General features: G+C 37.6%; 1 protein-coding gene across 2 annotated transcripts in view; it reads left to right on the top strand.

Moving 5' to 3' along the window:
* LOC115209256 (putative uncharacterized protein DDB_G0277255) overlaps positions 1-17891 on the top strand; it is a 261041-nt gene that overhangs the window by 138944 nt on the left and 104206 nt on the right. Inside the window, exon 1 of one of the 2 annotated variants that reach the window (XM_029777550.2) lies at positions 1021-2023. The exons of the other annotated variant lie outside the window; for it this stretch is intronic. Coding sequence (XP_029633410.1) covers positions 1963-2023 — 61 coding nt within the window. The 5' untranslated portion in view covers positions 1021-1962. Of the gene's footprint in view, positions 1-1020; positions 2024-17891 lie in introns of those variants that run through there. 2 annotated transcript variants of the gene reach the window in all.

Below are 17891 nucleotides of genomic sequence, written 5' to 3'. Positions count from 1 at the left end.
AACATGCAAATGTGGTTGCCACCGCCGTTGCTTATCCACTCACCAATGTAGCTTGTGGATCCAGAATAGGATTGGTCAGCCATCAAAACTTCACCATTAATGAAGTGAATGTCATCGGATTTCGGTAGACAACCAGAGTGAAAGAATATGTGCACGCCATGTGTCTTTATGCACCTAGCTATGTGTGTGTGTGTGTGTTTGTGTATTTAATGTGTCTATGTATGCATTTAGTACTTATTAAATGCATTTAAAACAGCAGTTCGGCAAAAGGAGACCGATAGAATGAGTGCTAGGCTTACAAAGAATAAGTCCTGGGGTCGAATTGTTCGACTAAAGGTGGTGCTCCAGCATGGCCGCATTCAAATGTGTGAAAGAAGTAAAAGAATAAAATAAGTATACAGATTTAGTCTGTGTATATATATATATGCATTTAGTGTATGTGTGTATGCATTGTGTGGATATATATATATATATATATATATATATATATATATGCATTTAGTGTATGTATGTGTGTATGCATTGTGTGGATATATATATATATATATATATGCATTTAGTGTATGTATGTGTGTATGCATTGTGTGGATATATATATATATATATATATATATATATATATATATGCATTTATTGTATGTGTGTATGTTTATGCATTTTGTTTGTGTGTGTGTGTGTAGTCAGTGTATCTGTTTATATGCATGTAGTGAGTGAGTGTGTGTTTTCAATATCTCCGAAAACGCTAATTACCGTGTTTGCTACAATTGTGATTCTAAAAGCGCACACCCCGAAGTTAACTTCGTTGGCGTTTGTTTATAACTAACAACTATTAAAAGTTAGAAGTGCTTCTACTGACTCTTAATAAGTTTAAGCATCCGACAACTAAAGTTTACCACCACTGCTACCACCAGACAGAACACTACAACTTCCACCACCACCACCACTACAACTACTACTACTACAAATTAGTAAGTAGCAGGAGGTAGCTGTGGTGATGGTGGCAGTAGTAATAGTATTTCTAGCGGTAGGAGAAGCGCTCTAGGCCAGTCTATTAGTTGTAGGAACTGTGCGATAGTTAGTAACTACTATTACTACACTAATAGTGACGCTGTGCTTGTGGCCATCGCCTCGAGAACTATTATTGCTGATACTACTGCTGTTTAGATCAACAACAGTACTGCTGGTATTGTCGTCACGGTCCGGTCTGCTACTGATTCTTTTTCTCACTACTACAGCGACTTCGATTGTTGATGTATCCTTAAGCGACCTTACTACCACAACAACTATTACACTTCCAGTGCTGTCTCTTTCATAAGTACCGGTGACTGTGCAGTGGAGTACCCGTCTAGCAAATCACCAGTTCCCTTTGCCATTTTACCTCGTCGTGATCATCACCCTGTCGTTTTACCTTGTCTGTATCCGGCTCCTCCACTTCAACTTCATCATTCTTCGTTTCCTCACCACGCTACCACAATTCCGACCAACTGTGGTAAAAACTTTGCCAGTAGAAGAGATAGTAATAATACCAGATCGTCCTCAGATGATAGTGTCGTCGCTGGTACGACTACGACACAAGTGCCTCGCCTCTGGAGACCGGCTTTCTGGAGCGTTGACTCGGAGAAGGGTGATGCCAGAGCCATAAAAGCCGACGTCTCACTGCCGCAGCATACAACAATAACAACACCATCAATATCTTCATCGTTCACACCACCCCATTCTTTATCACCATTTGTGGCTATAGCAACCGCGCCGGTTAAACAACCCTTATTTACCTTTTTACCACCGCCACCGCTACCGCCTTTATCATCGATATCTTCGCCGTCGACGTCGTTGTTGTCATCTTTTTCTGATCGAATCGGCACGGTGACATGTCCGGCACGCTGGTGTTGTCGTTCGCTGTGTCCACCTGATAAGGAGGTGACTGGCTTGTGTTTAACCAACAGCGCCAGTACCTCTCATGCAATGTCGGATACCTGTGACTTGGTCGCTTCTTCTGACGCTTGGTCGTCTTGGCACCGTAGAGGTAGGTAAATTACCCGTCTGAAAACCTTTTCGTTCACATCTAACCGCTTAAATTTTTGATGTTATTACACGTTTATTCATAAGCTGTTATTTGTATACAAATCGTGTGCTGTGAAGTTGAAGATGTTATCATTTCAAGTAGGACTGTCCAACTTTGGTCTCTGCCCAAACCCTTGCGCTTTTCTTAGGGCTCTTGTACTTTGAACTTTCTTTTTTTTTTTTTTGCCTACACATTCTCCCATAAAGCACCATGAATTCTAGTATTTCGATAACACATACTCACATGTACACACCTATACACATCGAAATTTATATAACTGACAGACCGCTAGACACCATCTATGGTCTGTCACATTACACACATTGTCATACCGCAGTAAATGTCACACATTTGTACACAGTGATTCATCCGCGCAATATCGGTTGTAAATCTTTCCTGCGCAGACATTGACTTACTAGTCACTTGCATTGACCAAACCACAGATGAAGAGGTACGTACACATACTAACATTGAAGTTCTTAACCGACAACAAAATCGAAACTCTTTAAATTCATCAACTAAAAACAAGGGTGTTGACCAGTGACTTTCTACTCGGTAGCTTGACCTGGTAGCAATAGAAGCTAAATCACACCTTACCGCCTTAAAAAATGAGAATACACATTGATCAACATAGTCCATGATATACTGTCAGATAAATACAGGGTTGGTCACGGCTAGAACGCCTCCGATTATAGGCCTGCTTAATAAAGGCTGACCTGGCGCTCAACAACCTTACACAACACGAGCCAATGAGGAAATCTCTACGCAATCGCTCGACATGCTAAAAATAGCCGAATATATCCCCAAATCATACCCTTCTGTTCTTAGAAATTAGAAAAGAAAGGTAGGCTATATTTGATAAAGCAATCTGTTTGAAAATTACGGGATGGTCACGGCCGGAAACGCCTTTGCATTGTCAGGACTGACATGGAAATAAACAACGACCGGATGCGCACTGACTTGCTAACTCCATAGAATTTAAAACACAGAAAGTTCAGGCATTCCACACACACACACACACACACAGACACACACGAATGGTTTATTGCGAAACTACTATGTCTCTGAAAGTTAACTTTAAGACTTTTACCGAGATCTATTTTACTTTCTCATCGTTTCTCGCTGTCAAATGCGAGTATAAGTATCGCTCGTCTGTGTGTGTGTGTGTCTGTGATAGCCTGCGTGTTTCGTCAATTTCCTCCTATATTCGCGCGTGCGTTTGTTTATGCTTGTGTTTGTGTCGTGTCTACGTGTGCGCGGGCGCGTTTGTTTATGCGTGTGTTGATGTCTAGATAAAAGCATGTACGTTAACTTAATTACACGTTTTGGTATGCATTAATCACATTGGTTTCACGTGTAATGCTTGTCTTTAACCGCTCTTGACTCTAGTGCACGTATATTACGCTTACTTTTCGCCTGCATTTAACACCTTTCCCATACTGATTATTTAGATTAAATTCAAGTTATTGATATTGCACTGTTCGCCACCGCCACTATATAACTACTATTAAACTTTTTTCCCACACTGCGTTAAGTGTAATGGCTGTGACTTGACTATGATTTTTTTTTCACGAGGATGGCACCCCTGAGTAATTTCTTTCGCGGGGTATGTATGTATAGCGGTTTATCAAAACGTGTGAGAATATGCCTCTGTGCACGCGCGCCTTTTTCATTTGCACATACATGCATTATGTCAGACTGCCTACCTGGGAGTTTAGGATTTGGGTGAATATTTGAGGGGGAAAAGGTAATGTATGCATACTCACTGTAGTGGTTTAGTGGGCAGAGGAATTTTCCCGAGGCTGAACGAACTCTAACCAATAACAAATGTACTTGTGGTGCATTTTCAGCCAGAAATTTTACTGTTGTCTAGTGATTTAAGTTTCAGTAAATTCTCAAGAGGTACTCCAGCATGGCCACAGTCAAATGACTGAAACAAGTAAAAGAGTATATATGTATGTATGTGTGTGTGTGTATATATGTATGTATGTATATATGAAATTTTGAATTTAGTTCATGGACCCCCAGTACTACCTTTGCAGACCACCAGGGATCCATGGACCACAGGTTGAGAACCACTGCCCTAGACTCTGGTGTACAAAAAGTCACATGATCACAACTGAAACCACTCAGGTATAAGGCGGCGAGCTGGCAGAAACGTTAGCACGCCAAGCGAAATGCGTAGCTGTATTTCGTCTGCCATTACGTTCTGAGTTCAAATTCCGCCGAGGTCAACTTTGCCTTTCATCCTTACGGGGTCGATAAATTAAGTACCAGCTATGCACTGGGATCGATATAATCGACTTAATCTCTTTGTCTGTCCTTGTTTGTCCCCTCTCTGTTTAGCCCCTTGTGGGTAGGTAGTAAAGAAATAGGTATAACTTGGGGGCTAACAAATAACATCAATGTTACCAATAGGAAGGACCAGTTAATTGTTAGAAAAGAGAGCTGCATTTACCTAAATCCCAAGGAATAATTAATTTTGTCTCTCTATATTGCAAGTTAGATAGTGTAAATATCACTTGGGTATTGGCTTCAAAAGCTAGCCTGCGTCGTGGTGCAAAAGTTTGAAATGATTATTAGAAACAATAACAGCTCATGTTAGGATTGTTAGATTATTATGTTTTCTCTTGCAAGCATGTATTGAAATGGGTTTACAACCAACATTTTGCCATTGGTTTTTGCCATCTTTTCTGTAAATTACACCATCTTGATATCTATGTAAGCAAAAGATTCTGTAAGCTGTTGTATACTTTACAATTAAATGGGCAGTTTAAAAGGAATAGTCTAAGAAAGAATTTCTGTTTTGTCTTTTGATATGACATGTATAAAGTGCCATTTATTACTTTTCACTCACATTCTTAGGTTTTTATATTACAAAGATGACTAAGCAGTCTGCATGTTATGTTCAGGCCTCTTGTTGAGAAAATTTAATCTAAAAATGATCTTTAAATATCAGGATAAACCAAGTAGATTCAAATATCAGCTAAGGAGTTATCGTTTTTCACTCACCAAACTTCTGAAGTAAAACTGGAAGGCTGCAATTTACTCATGTTCTTTAGAAAAGCAAGACAAAAGCAAATAACCCCCTTACACCCACTTGGCAGTAGATGCTGACTTGGTATTCAATTTCTGAATAATTGATGTTTAATAGAGTGGGTTTGTCATATAAATCATTCGTATTTTAACTTTATCATAAACCTTGTTACGTAAAATTTTGAGACACCTAAATTTTGTATACAGGAGGACACTGCAGTCTGACGGTAAATTTCTCCACTCCTGTCATATGAATGTGAGTGGATTTATTTGAAGTTTTATTGCAGCACCTGCTATGTACGAGGCATGAAATTATTGTAATCTGCAAGTTTGAAAGCAAAACCTACCCAACTATTAACGTTTTTTGTAAAAACTATTAAGTCTCCTTTTCTTTTCTTTCTTGTGTTTGAATAGCTTCTAATTTATCTTCCGCATTATGGTCATGTTGATTCTTAGAAATCATATATATATTGATTCTTAGAAAAAACTTAATTTTATGAATAAATGAAAAAATATTTAACCCTAGGAAAAAATGTCATTATAAGCTAATGACAGATGATTATTATGTAAAATTCTTTATGAAAATTAGTATTTACTTTTTTTTTTCTGTGAACTAAACATATCGTATTTGACATAAAAGATGCAGCCATGTTCAACAGCACATATTTTGGGAAAAGATCTCTAGAAACAAAATTAGCTTATGAGTGTTGCAATTTTGCATATAGGACCTAGAATGATTCTTCTGAAATAAAGGGCATCTTTTATGTCATCAAATATGGTTGCTATACTCCCTGGTTCCATTCCCCTTTGTAAAACCGTTTCTCTAAATTATCAGTGCTGTTCAAAAAGGCATGTATTTCGCAACCACCTTATTCATTTTTTTCTGTTTATTGTTATTAACTTATTTAACATGTGGTTACCTACAAGAGAGACTTCATAAGTTTACTTAACCTGCTAGCCTCGAATCACATAAAACTGTACTCTACCATATTAAATAAAGGGCATATTAGATGTTATAATCTTTCGCATCCCTGATAAAAATGGAATTGTCATAACTGGACTGCCTTTTAATCCAAGTTTTGTTCAATCTGAGCTGGACTGGGAGCTAGACACTGGTAACCTAAAACTTTAAAGCATTTTTACACTTGGTCTCTCCAACTATTCTATATCTAAAGCACGATAACAGTGATTTACCATTCTGACACAGCCACATAAACTTATAAGAAGGTTATACTGGTTTAAAATGACCCCAGTCCATACCTATATTACTTAATTCATGCATCAGACTTGGAAAGCTAAAAGCTGAAGTAACCCATGGCAGTATTGAAACCAGAATGCACATGGACAAGAGTGTGTACAGTGGGCCATTTTCTGCTGCAGTATTTTTCATATAAACTTGTAGAATGATATTTATAGAAAGACATAAATAATAAGTTGTGAAATTTATGCCTTTTCAAAGATATTCACTGATAGTTTATGGAAGCAATTTTATCAGGAGAACAGAACCAGGTAACATATAAAATGAAAATCTTGATTTTCATGATGAGTTTTTACATAATATTCATTTGTGATAGTGGCATGAGGCCACAATATATAATGGTAAATTGTGATCCCCTTCGGTCATGAATGACCATGGGATTGCACCTAGAAAGTTACCCTCCAACATACAAGTCTGGGCAAGGTTGTTTATGGAAGACCAACAGTCGCCCATGCATACCAGCCTCCCCTCTCCACGCCACCGATGTTATCCAAGGGAAAGGTTAAGGGGCCGATACAGCTTGGCACCAGTGATATCGCAGCTCATTTATTAACGTGCAAGTGGCTGAGCACTCCACAGACATGTGTACCCTTTACGTAGTTCTCGGGGAGATTCAGCGTGACACAGAGTGTGACAAGGCTGGCCCTTTGAAATACAGGTACAACAGAAACAGGAAGAAAGAGTGAGAGAAAGTTGGGTTCACCCCCCCCCCCCGCCAGAGCCTCATGGAGCTTTAGGTGTTTTCACTCAATAAACACAGTGCCTGGTCTGGGAATCGAAACCTTGAGTCTGCTGCCCTAACCACTAGGCCATTGTGCCGCCACATAATGGGAAGTAGGATTAATTCATTGAATCCACACGTGTGTGTGATACTTAGTCAACCCCATTAGGATTTGAATTCAGAACATTGGGCAGATGAATAAAATTTTGGAAATATTGAACCAGGCAGCCTACTTGGTGGACATGATGCTGCTGTTGCTACTGCTGATGATGATGATTGACTGATTTCTGACATTAGCATAATGAAGCAGTATCATCAATTAAATCAACTCCAGCATATTACTGGTACTTAACTCCCAAAAGGGTCAAATGCAGTCACACCAAAAAGGTTTTGGTGTATAAAAATTTGTTTATTTCTCTAATGAAGCACAGCTCCTGTATCTTAAGTGATGGTGGGAGTATAAGGGGATGTTGTGATGTTTCTGCTTTTCCTAAAGTCCTCTATTATGACACCTTAATAAATTCCAGTGACATATTTAGGACGAGTTAATTGGTTATAAATAACATCAGAAAATGACTAATTCCTGATGAAAAGTAAATTTTTTAATGTAGGCTGCACTGGTTTGATGGGTTTTTTTTTGGTCCGTCTTGGTATATATAAAACTGTTTTTAACCTTTGAAATCTAACTTAAGTTGAAAAGAGACATGAAGGTGAATTAACAGATATATTTGCCAGGAATATACCACAAGAAAATCCAGAATAAGTCTTCAGTTACTCATTTGTGATAATCATAACTATAACATATAAGATAAAAATGAAATCCATAGATTACCTTCCACAGATAAATCCTACACCATCGCTACCATAATTCTCCACTGACAAAATATCCAAAATACTATTAAAAAAAAAAAAAAAAGTAAATGTCATGTGAACCCTCTTTCTCATTCCATAACTTAATCAACAGAAATATTTAATTCAATATTAAGCCAATATTGAAATTTAGTCCAAGGAAATATGTCTTTACATGTGACTGTTTCAATATATTTCCACTGTACTTAATAAAAGCTATTTCAAGGAAATTGTGTGTGTGTGAATGTGTACTTCTATTGCATTTTGTTTTCCATGTAATAGGTTTTCACACCCAGCATGTTACACATGAAATGGAAGTACTTTTTATCTTTTACTTGTTCCAGTCATTAGACTGTGGCCATGCTGGGGCATTGCATTGAAGAATTTTAGTCAAAAACTAATCGACCCTACTACTTGTTGTTTTTCTGTAAAGCCTGGTACGTATTCTATTAGACTTCTTTGCTGAACTGGTAAGTTCTGGAGACATAAACCCACCAAAACAGGTCGTTAGGTGCAGACAGGGACAAACACAGGGACAAAGATATGCTCACACATATGTATATTTATACACACACACACATATCATTGCTATTATGTTAAACTTTTGTATCTCCAAATTTGGCCAAATGCTTTTTTTTTTTCTTTTTTTTATATTTAATTTTGCTTGCAATAGCCAGTTCTTTTGGTCAAGCTATCGTATCTCCATCTGCTTCAGATGCCAAGATATGAAAATTGTCAAAGTGTAGTACAACGGTTTAGCATTTTTCGAAAGTGTAGTAAGTCCCACATATGATAGTTTTACAAAAATATTTCTGACTGAAAATATCATACATGCATGGAGATATAATTACTGCACCCAACAAAGTATTATTGTCAAGCTGAAACTTGCTAATGTAAAAAGAAATGGAATGGTGAAACTATTTTTGTGTTTTCTGAAAAAGCAACATTTCGGACTTAAAACACTTTTGCATAATAGCAACGAGAATATATATATATATATGATTGAGAGAAAATAACTTTTTTATATGCATTCTTCCGAAGCATTGATAATTTTTTTTTTATCTCCTGCTTCACTGGTTTGTAATAAAAAAAAAAAAAATCAAGAATTGACATGCCAGTAATCAATCAACCAAACAGATGTGATAAAAACACTGGCATCTACATTTTGGCAGTGGAAAATTAAGGTAGGGATGGTATATGATTTATTTGTGGAAGCTATCTGATGAATTCCATTTTTATTTTTTTAAATGGTTCTCAGATTTTCGTATCAGTTTCACATTTCGGCACAGGGCCAGCAATTTCGAGGAAGGGGTTAAGTCAATTACATCAACCTCAGTACTCGACTGGTACTTATTTTATTGACCTCCGAAAGGATGAAAGACAAAGTTTACCTCAGCAGAATTTGAACTCGGAACATAAAGACAGGTGAAGTGCTGCTAAGCATTTTTCCCAACTCACTACCTTCAAGTTAGATCTTATGTTAATATGACAAATACTTTTTTTGATATGAGTTAGTCCCTAAAATATTAATTGGAGTGAGTGTGCATCATCGTCATCGTTTAACGTCCGTTTTCCATGCTAGCATGGGTTGGATGGTTTGACCGGGGTCTGGGAAACCAGGAGGCTGCACCAAGCTCCAGTCTGATTTGGCAGTATTTCTACAGCTGGATTCCCTTCCTAAAGCCAACCACTCCGTGAGTGTAGTAGGTGCTTTTTACGTGCCACTGGCACAGGGGCCAGAGGAGGCTGGCAAATGGCCACATTCAGGTGGTGCTTTTTACATGCCACCGATGTTGATGTACTTGACTCAATAGGTCTCCTCAAGCACAGCAAGTCACCACCATGTATAAATTAAATATTGATAACTGAGTATGTTAATGCAAGTACACGCCGATCTATGTATATTTTCTTATACAATCCTAATTTACAAATTATCAGCACTATAACATCATTGAAAACTTGGTTCGGGGATTTCACTCGTACTACCCATGTGGTACAAGTACTTCACTTTTATCATCAATTAAATATCTGTTTTCCATGCTGACATGGGTTGGGTGGGTGGTTGGATTTAACAGGAACCAACAAACCTAAGAACAGCACTAAACTGCATTTGAAAATATTTACTTCTCATATGACACTTAACTGGTTATGTCTAAACAATGATTCCTATAAAATATCTATCTGAAATTATAACTTATAATTATATTGAAATATTTTACTTTGTTGCTACTGTGAGTTTCACAGTCATCTTTCAATTGATTTGAGAATTGCTACAGTATATAGCTTCAACTTCCAACAAATTTTTAAATAAACTCAAATGTACTTTATTTGCTTATTCTTAGCAATGTTAAAATTTAGAATTTCACAGCTTCATGACTTGAGTTTCATTGCCAACCAATGGTAATCATTAGATTTTTTTTTTTAGCTTTCGTTTCTTTTTTCTTTTTTGTTTTAAACCAAAAAAAAAACAGTCTAATGATTTTTGAAACACGTAGCAGAAAATAATATCGGAGCTGAACATTTTGATATGTACTCTTATCCTTATTTAACGTTCAGCATCAGTTTACTAAGTGTGTCTCTGTACAAACTTGTACATGTATGTGTGTCTACATGATTTATATTCTATATATATATATATATATATATATATTCTTTTTTACTTGTTTCAGTCATTAGTCAAGTAAATCGACCCCAGGACTTATTCTTTGTAAGCCTAGTACTTCTATCGCCCTATTTTGTTGAACCGCTAAGTTACGGGGACGTAAACACACCAGCATCGGTTGTCAAGCGATGTTGGTGTGAGACAACATACACACACATACATACATATATATATATATATATATATATATATATATATAATATATATATATATATATATAATATATATATATACATATATATACATATATACGACAGGCTGCTTTCAGTTTCCGTCTACCAAATCCACTCACAAGGCTTTGGTCGGTCCGAGGCTATAGTTGATGACACTTGCCCAAAGTGCCACGCAGTGGGACTGAACCCAGAACCATGTGGTTAGTAAGCAAGCTACTTACCACACAGCCACTCCTGCGCCTATATATATATATATATATATATATATATATAAATCATCATCATTTAATGTTCATGTTCCATGTTGGCATGAGTTGGATAGGATCTTATGTGTCCAAGGTTTGCATCATGTCCCAATGTCAGCTTTGGCATAGTTTTTGCTGCTGGGTGCCCTTCTCAACATCAACCACTTTGCAGCATAAACTGGGTGCTTTCTTTTTCATGCCACCTGCACCATTGAGGTTGCCATGCAATTTGCAGGACTACAAACCCTGGGGGAAGGTGGGGTGGTTGAATTTTATACTAGGGAATGAGAGGATTACTATGAGAGAGAGAGGATGAAGAGAAGCTTCCTACAGAGGGATCGGCATGGCTACACATGACTAAAAAGAAGAAAAAAATGATTGACTTCAGTTTCATACCAGCCATTTGTTGGTATGAACTGTGAAATTCTGCTATCCCAAACTTTAACACTAAAACATTTATGCATTTCGAGAAGGAGCAAATAAAATATGCTGAGTTTATTTGTTAATTTATTAGAAGTTGATGTGTTACTCTGTTACAATTCTAAGATCACACAAGAGCTAAGTGTCAAACTTAGAATAGCAACAAAGAGAAATTCCAGCTTCCTATAAATTTATATATTCAATACATGCAGTGCATATGTGCACACACACATGGCGGCGCAGTTCAGAAGTATTGTTTTGAACCATATGGTGTGGGATGTATGGTACCTTGAGCAGATGTCTTCTACTATAGACACAAACTGACCAATGACTTGTGAAAGAATTTGGTAAAGAAAACTGTGTTAAAGCCCATTGTGCGTGAATATATATATGCACGTATATGTCCTCCATCATCACTTGACAACCGATGTTTTTTTTCTGCCCCTATAACTTAGTAATTTGACAAAAAAAAGTAGAACAGGTACCGGACTTAAAAAGTACTAGGGTCGATTTGTCTGACTAAACTCTTGAAGGCAGTGCCCCAGCATGGCCACATTCCAATGACTGAAACAACTAAAAGATGTGTGTGCGTCTTGCTAAGTAGGAAAAAGAGAGCATGATGGTTGCAAAGGTAGTGAACTGACATTGTCATTAGTTTTTACGCTTGTATTTTACTCTTTCTTCACCTTGTCTATCTGAAAAGATGACTTCTAGATTTAGAAGTAGGAAATTCACCTTTAGTTAAAAGACTTGTTGCAGCTATATACATATCTCAATTTACAAAATAAAACGTACCACTTTTTCTTAAAACAAAGGCCATAATTCCTGTGTAACTAAATTTATTGTTGATCATCTTGAAGATTGAGCATCAGATGTTGGTGTGCATTTCTTTCCACAAGTGGCTCATAGCTAGTGCATTCGACTATAATAATATGCACATGCCTACTACACCTGTTCATGCATTTATTTGAAACTGCAGATTCCATATGAACATAAAACAACTTCAGTATCAAATATGGAAATCTCTCTCTTTCTCTCTCTCTCTCTCATTCTCTATTTGTTTCTCAGATAATAGTAAAAAAAATAGAGGGTACGTTTTTAGACAGTTAGCTCTTGAACGACTAGCATATATTCAACAGGAATGATTTGTTAGTGTCTAGATAAAACATACATAGTTTCTTTTACTTTTATTTTTTATTTATTTATTTTGTTTAGTATTTGGCTATCTAGTCGAAACAAGCCTTTCAAAAAATGTTACACATTACAGACCAGCAGACAATCCAGAGCACTTTTTTTTTTTTTTCATCACTCATTAACATTACACAATTTCTGACTTAATGATACATGAAGTTTGTATGAGAAAGTCTATTCATGGGGATTTACTTTCTGAAATATCGTGGGTAACTAGATGAAGACCACTGTTTATCGGTGATATATCCAGAGACGATCTGCTAATCAACTCCTGATAACTATGTAGAATCAAGTTTTTCTTCCAGAAACATCATAACGTATGGAGAGATTCACTGGTCATAAGGTAGTCTTTTCTTTGCTTATGTAAGTTTTTTTTTTTGTGTGTGTATATATATATATATATATATATGTGTGTGTGTGTGAGGGGTGCTGAAAAGTTCCTGGCTTCAAGGGTATTGCGAAAGGTCCAGTTGGAGGCCTAACCTTCCGAGTTCTTTTACAGGGCTTAGAAAAACTGAAGGACTGCCGCAATAAGCGTGTGAATCTGAGAGAGGAATATGTTAAACAAAATCATAATTAACTGTTCCTCCTATATATATATATATACACAGACATACGACGGGCTTCTTTCAGTCTCCGTCTATCAAATCCACTCACAAGGCTTTGGTCAGCCCATGGCTATAGTAGAAGACACTTGCCCAAAGTGCTAAGTTGCAAACATGTCTGTGTAATTATGATCGCTCTGTCAACCAATGCCTTGTGATTGAGATTTAGTAGGACGGAAACGGTTTAGAAGCCTATCATGTGTATGTGAGCGCGCACCCATGCGTATTTATTTCTGCATGCCTTCACACTTGTACCGTTTCAGCAAGTGTGATATGTTTACGTCACCCATAAACAAACTGTCAACAATTTGAAAGAAAAGAAAAAGAAAAAAAAACCGCATGGAATAAGACCGTATTAAATTGAAACACTCATCTATGTATCAGACTTAAGTCTGATACATAGATGATACACTGTTAATAGGCCTCTTACTGCAGTATTTGTCCTGAGATAACATCTCTTATAGATTCGTCTCTTACGTAATATACATTTAGTATGATACATAAATGGTTATGGAATAAAATACTTTACCTGAATCAAGTGGGGTTGGTGGCGTCGAGCAAGGTACTCTTCCTCGAGTACCTTTTCATGCACGCTTGGATAGAAAGCGGACATGAAACCTGTGATTGTGTGTTTGTTTTATGTGCAACCATATATAGGAAGTCAAATATTAAACCCGAGAGATAATGTAAAATTTATTTTTCAGAGAAAAGTTTGATTATGCCTTCGAACCTTCGCTGTGGATTGACAATATGCATCTTTTTCATGCCTTTTTCTTTTTTCTTTTTAGAATTTTGTTCCGGGATTTCTAAGTTTTAAAACTTTTTTTTTTAAATTTAGAAATTCAATCATTTTTCAGTTTCTCTCCTTCTCCCTAATCCCTTGATCCTAACTCTGAACCAAATATTTCTTGCAGGATTGTAAACCAGGTTTAATACATTTAATTAAGAAAAGATAAATAGAAAAATATCTCACCACCAAAATAATAATAATAATAATAATAATAAGTTGCAGACTGGTTGCACTTCGAAACGAAGAGTGTTTTTTAGAAAATGAAAATTTCGGCTTTGCTCCTGCTCAGCATTACAAAACATATTTAAACCCTTCCCGCAAAAAAAAAAAAAAAAAAAGGAGAAAATGAATGTTAAGCAAGAGTGAGGAGTTTCATTAAACAACTCCGCCTAGATATATTGTTTTCATGTACATATTTATATGAAATATATATTGTTAAAAGTGAACATCACTTTGTAACCGGATGATTTCGAATTCATTCCACTCAACACTCATTAAAAACATATAACATTTCAAAGCTAGCACTATTGAAAGACATTAGAGCGCGCTTCTTCGTTTCGGGGGCCATTTGGAAGTGGAAGTCATTACTTCGTCCGTCAAAAGTAAGTGGTCTCCAAGGTAAAAAGTAAGAGCCATAACAGCGGAGGCGGACGACTTCACCGTCATGGTGTTGGAAACTACATTTGTTGTTAAATATAACAAATGTTTATAATACATGCAAGTTCTCTGGACGCCCAGAGTTACCCGAGAATATCTTCGCTCTTGCCCGCCACTGTTAGCTCTATTTAGAATGAAAGGTTGATATACTATCTGCTGTGTTGCCTCGACTGATAGATAATAGGGACCATTCCAAATGCTATGGACCTAATCTTAATCTTCGCTTGACCCACTCATAGCTGCAACTCTGTCAAAGAGACAAGCTGTGGGAAAATATGCGACCATACCTTATCATCTAAGATGTCACTGTCTCAGCATTCACCTCTTTTACTCTTTTACTTGTTTCAGTCATTTGACTGCGGCCATGCTGGAGCACCGCCTTTAGTCGAGCAAATCGACCGCGGGACTTATTCTTTTGTAAGCCCAGTACTTATTCTATCGGTCTCTTTTGCCGAACCGCTAAGTGACGGGGACGTAAACACACCAGCATCGGTTGTCAAGCAATGCTAGGGGGACAAACACAGACACACAAACATATACATATATACGACAGGCTTCTTTCAGTTTCCATCTACCAAATCCGTTCACAAGGCATTGGTCGGCCCGGGGCTATAGCAGAAGACACTTGCCCAAGATGCCACGCAGTGGGACTGAACCCGGAACCATGTGGTTGGTTAGCAAGCTACTTACCACACAGCCACTCCTGCGCCTATGTGCATTATTATTCATAGAATATATGACCATCTCTTGTGCAGTGGATGTTAACAGTTGAACCTTCTGACGTTCCCTTTTTACAAGAAGCAAAAAAAGCATACATTCTGGCCCGGTAAGACAAAAACAGAAGCAAGACAATGATCAGTTAGTGATAAATAACGGATGTGGCGTATGCGTTCACCATTGCGCGTGACCTTTCACAGATTGCTTCCTCTCAGCCGATACGCTGCTCATAACCTCATTCCATTTCCTATCCACCGAGGTGGGTAGGAAATAGAATGTGTGACCCGAACTAGGCCCCCCCCCCCAAGCATCTTGACAGAACCTTCAATCCAGGCTGGTATGGATTTTCTCCAGCCCATATATAGTTGCAAGCTTGCCAGCTTATCCTGGTCAATGTGTACTCCTGGCTGAGTATCGTCTATAGCTCCGCGCCGACCAAGGCCTTGATAAAATAAAAGAAACCCGTCGTTTCTTTCAAGTGACAATGAAGCACGCACACACACATGTACTTATGCTATATATTGGCGATCCCATTAACGGAACAGCCTGCTCGTGTGGTTAACGTGTAAATGGCTGAGCACTGCACAAACACGCATATCCTTAACGTAGTTCTCGGGGAGATTCAACGTGACATAGAATGTGACATGGCCAGCCCTTTTTTTTTTACTGGTACTACTCATTTTTACCAACTGAGTGAACTGGAGCAACGTGAAATAAAGTGTCTTGCTCAAGGACACAACGCGCCGCTGAGAATCGAACTGGCAACTGGTGTTGGTTTTTTTTTATGTCGTCGTAATATAGCGGTTCGACAAAAAAGGCCGGTAAAATAAATGCAGGAGTCGATTTATGCAACTAAACCCATCAACGTGGTGCCGCAGCATGGCTGCAGTCTAATGTCTGCAACACAAAAAATTTTATATATATGTATATGCACAGGTGTGACTGTGTGGTATGAAGCTTGCCTCCCAACCACATGGTTCCGAGTTCAGTCCTACCACGTGGCACCTTGGACATTTGTCTTCTATTTTATAGCCTTAGGTTGACGGAAACTGAAAGAAGCCCATCGTATATATGAATATGTATATATTTATTTTTGTGTCTGTGTTTGACCCCCACCATCGCTTGACAACCGATGTTGGAGTGTTTACGTCCCCGTAACCTAGCGGTTCAGCAAAGTGACCGATAGAATAAGTACTAGGCTTATAAAGAATACATATATCCATAAGAAACCCTTTGAAGCGGTACTCCAGCATGTCCGCAGTCAAATTACTGAAACAAAAAAACAAGACTATATATATATATATATATATATATATATATATATATATATATATATATATATTAGTGTAAAACAGGCATGTACATACTTCATTCCATTGACAATAAACATTGACAATTAAAATTTGTTAACAAGAATGAGGTAAACATTTAAACTCTGAGAGTGTGTGTGTTATAAACCTGATAACTAAACATTTGTAAACACCAACACCAATTTGAGATTATGGAGCAAGAAACTCACTGGCGGGAATCGAAGTGTGTATATCTTATCATTTACACGAGTTAGCAGCTTGATAATACAACCGGTCCCCTCTATCAGATAAATGTCTGTGCGTGATGCTTTGTGTGCAACAGTTCTTTTCTGTGTTAAATAAGTCATCTAGTAATAAGTGGGGGTTTTCCATGACTTATTACACACGCACAGTTATATATAAACACAACACACGAAAAGGGTTGTTCCATTTGCCTTCGGGCCCCGCAAGCAAGTAGTGAGTGCTTCAGTGCAGTATTTCCAAATAGCTAAGTCTTCTATTATCATCACCACTAAACAATAAATACATCCCCTTCGTGGGTGTCAGCGATGTTTTAAGCTGGTCATGAATTGAAGTGAATATTTATCATGTAAGTGGCTGAGTATTCCACAAACATGTTCACCTTTAACGTAAAGTCTCTGCAGAAACTGTGTGACAAGCCAGGCATTTTAAATTACATGTACATTCCATCTGACGGATACCTATTTCTTTACTATCCACAAGGGGCTAAACACAGAAGGGACAAACGGATTAAGTCGATTATATCGACCCCAGTGTGTAACTGGTACTTAATTTATCGACCCCGAAAGGATGAAAGGCAAAGTCGACCTCGGCGGAATTTGAACTCAGAACATAACGGCAGACGAAATACCGATAAGCATTTCGCCCGGCGTGCTAACGTTTCTGCCAGCTCGCCGCTTTAACCGTATAGTGTCCGTCTACTTAAATTGCGCTCACAAGGTTTGAGTCAAGCCGACACTTTGGTAAGAGATGTGGAATCGAACCCACTAGTGATTGCAGACTTGAACTAATCGGTTATATCCGAATTCACAATGACAAACTACCACCAGTTTAAAAGAAAAAAAAAACAAAACAAAACAAAACACTGGCAACTTTTTCCCATTGTGACGCAGATAAATATATTAATCATGTTTGCAAATGACTAACAATTAGTTGGATTTTTTTAAAACTTAGC

This window comes from Octopus sinensis, linkage group LG3 (assembly GCF_006345805.1).
Source record: "Octopus sinensis linkage group LG3, ASM634580v1, whole genome shotgun sequence".
In the NCBI taxonomy this organism is placed as follows: Eukaryota; Metazoa; Mollusca; class Cephalopoda; order Octopoda; family Octopodidae; genus Octopus; species Octopus sinensis.
Note: the sequence above shows the minus strand (reverse complement) of the source record. Positions and strands in the feature narration are given on the sequence as shown.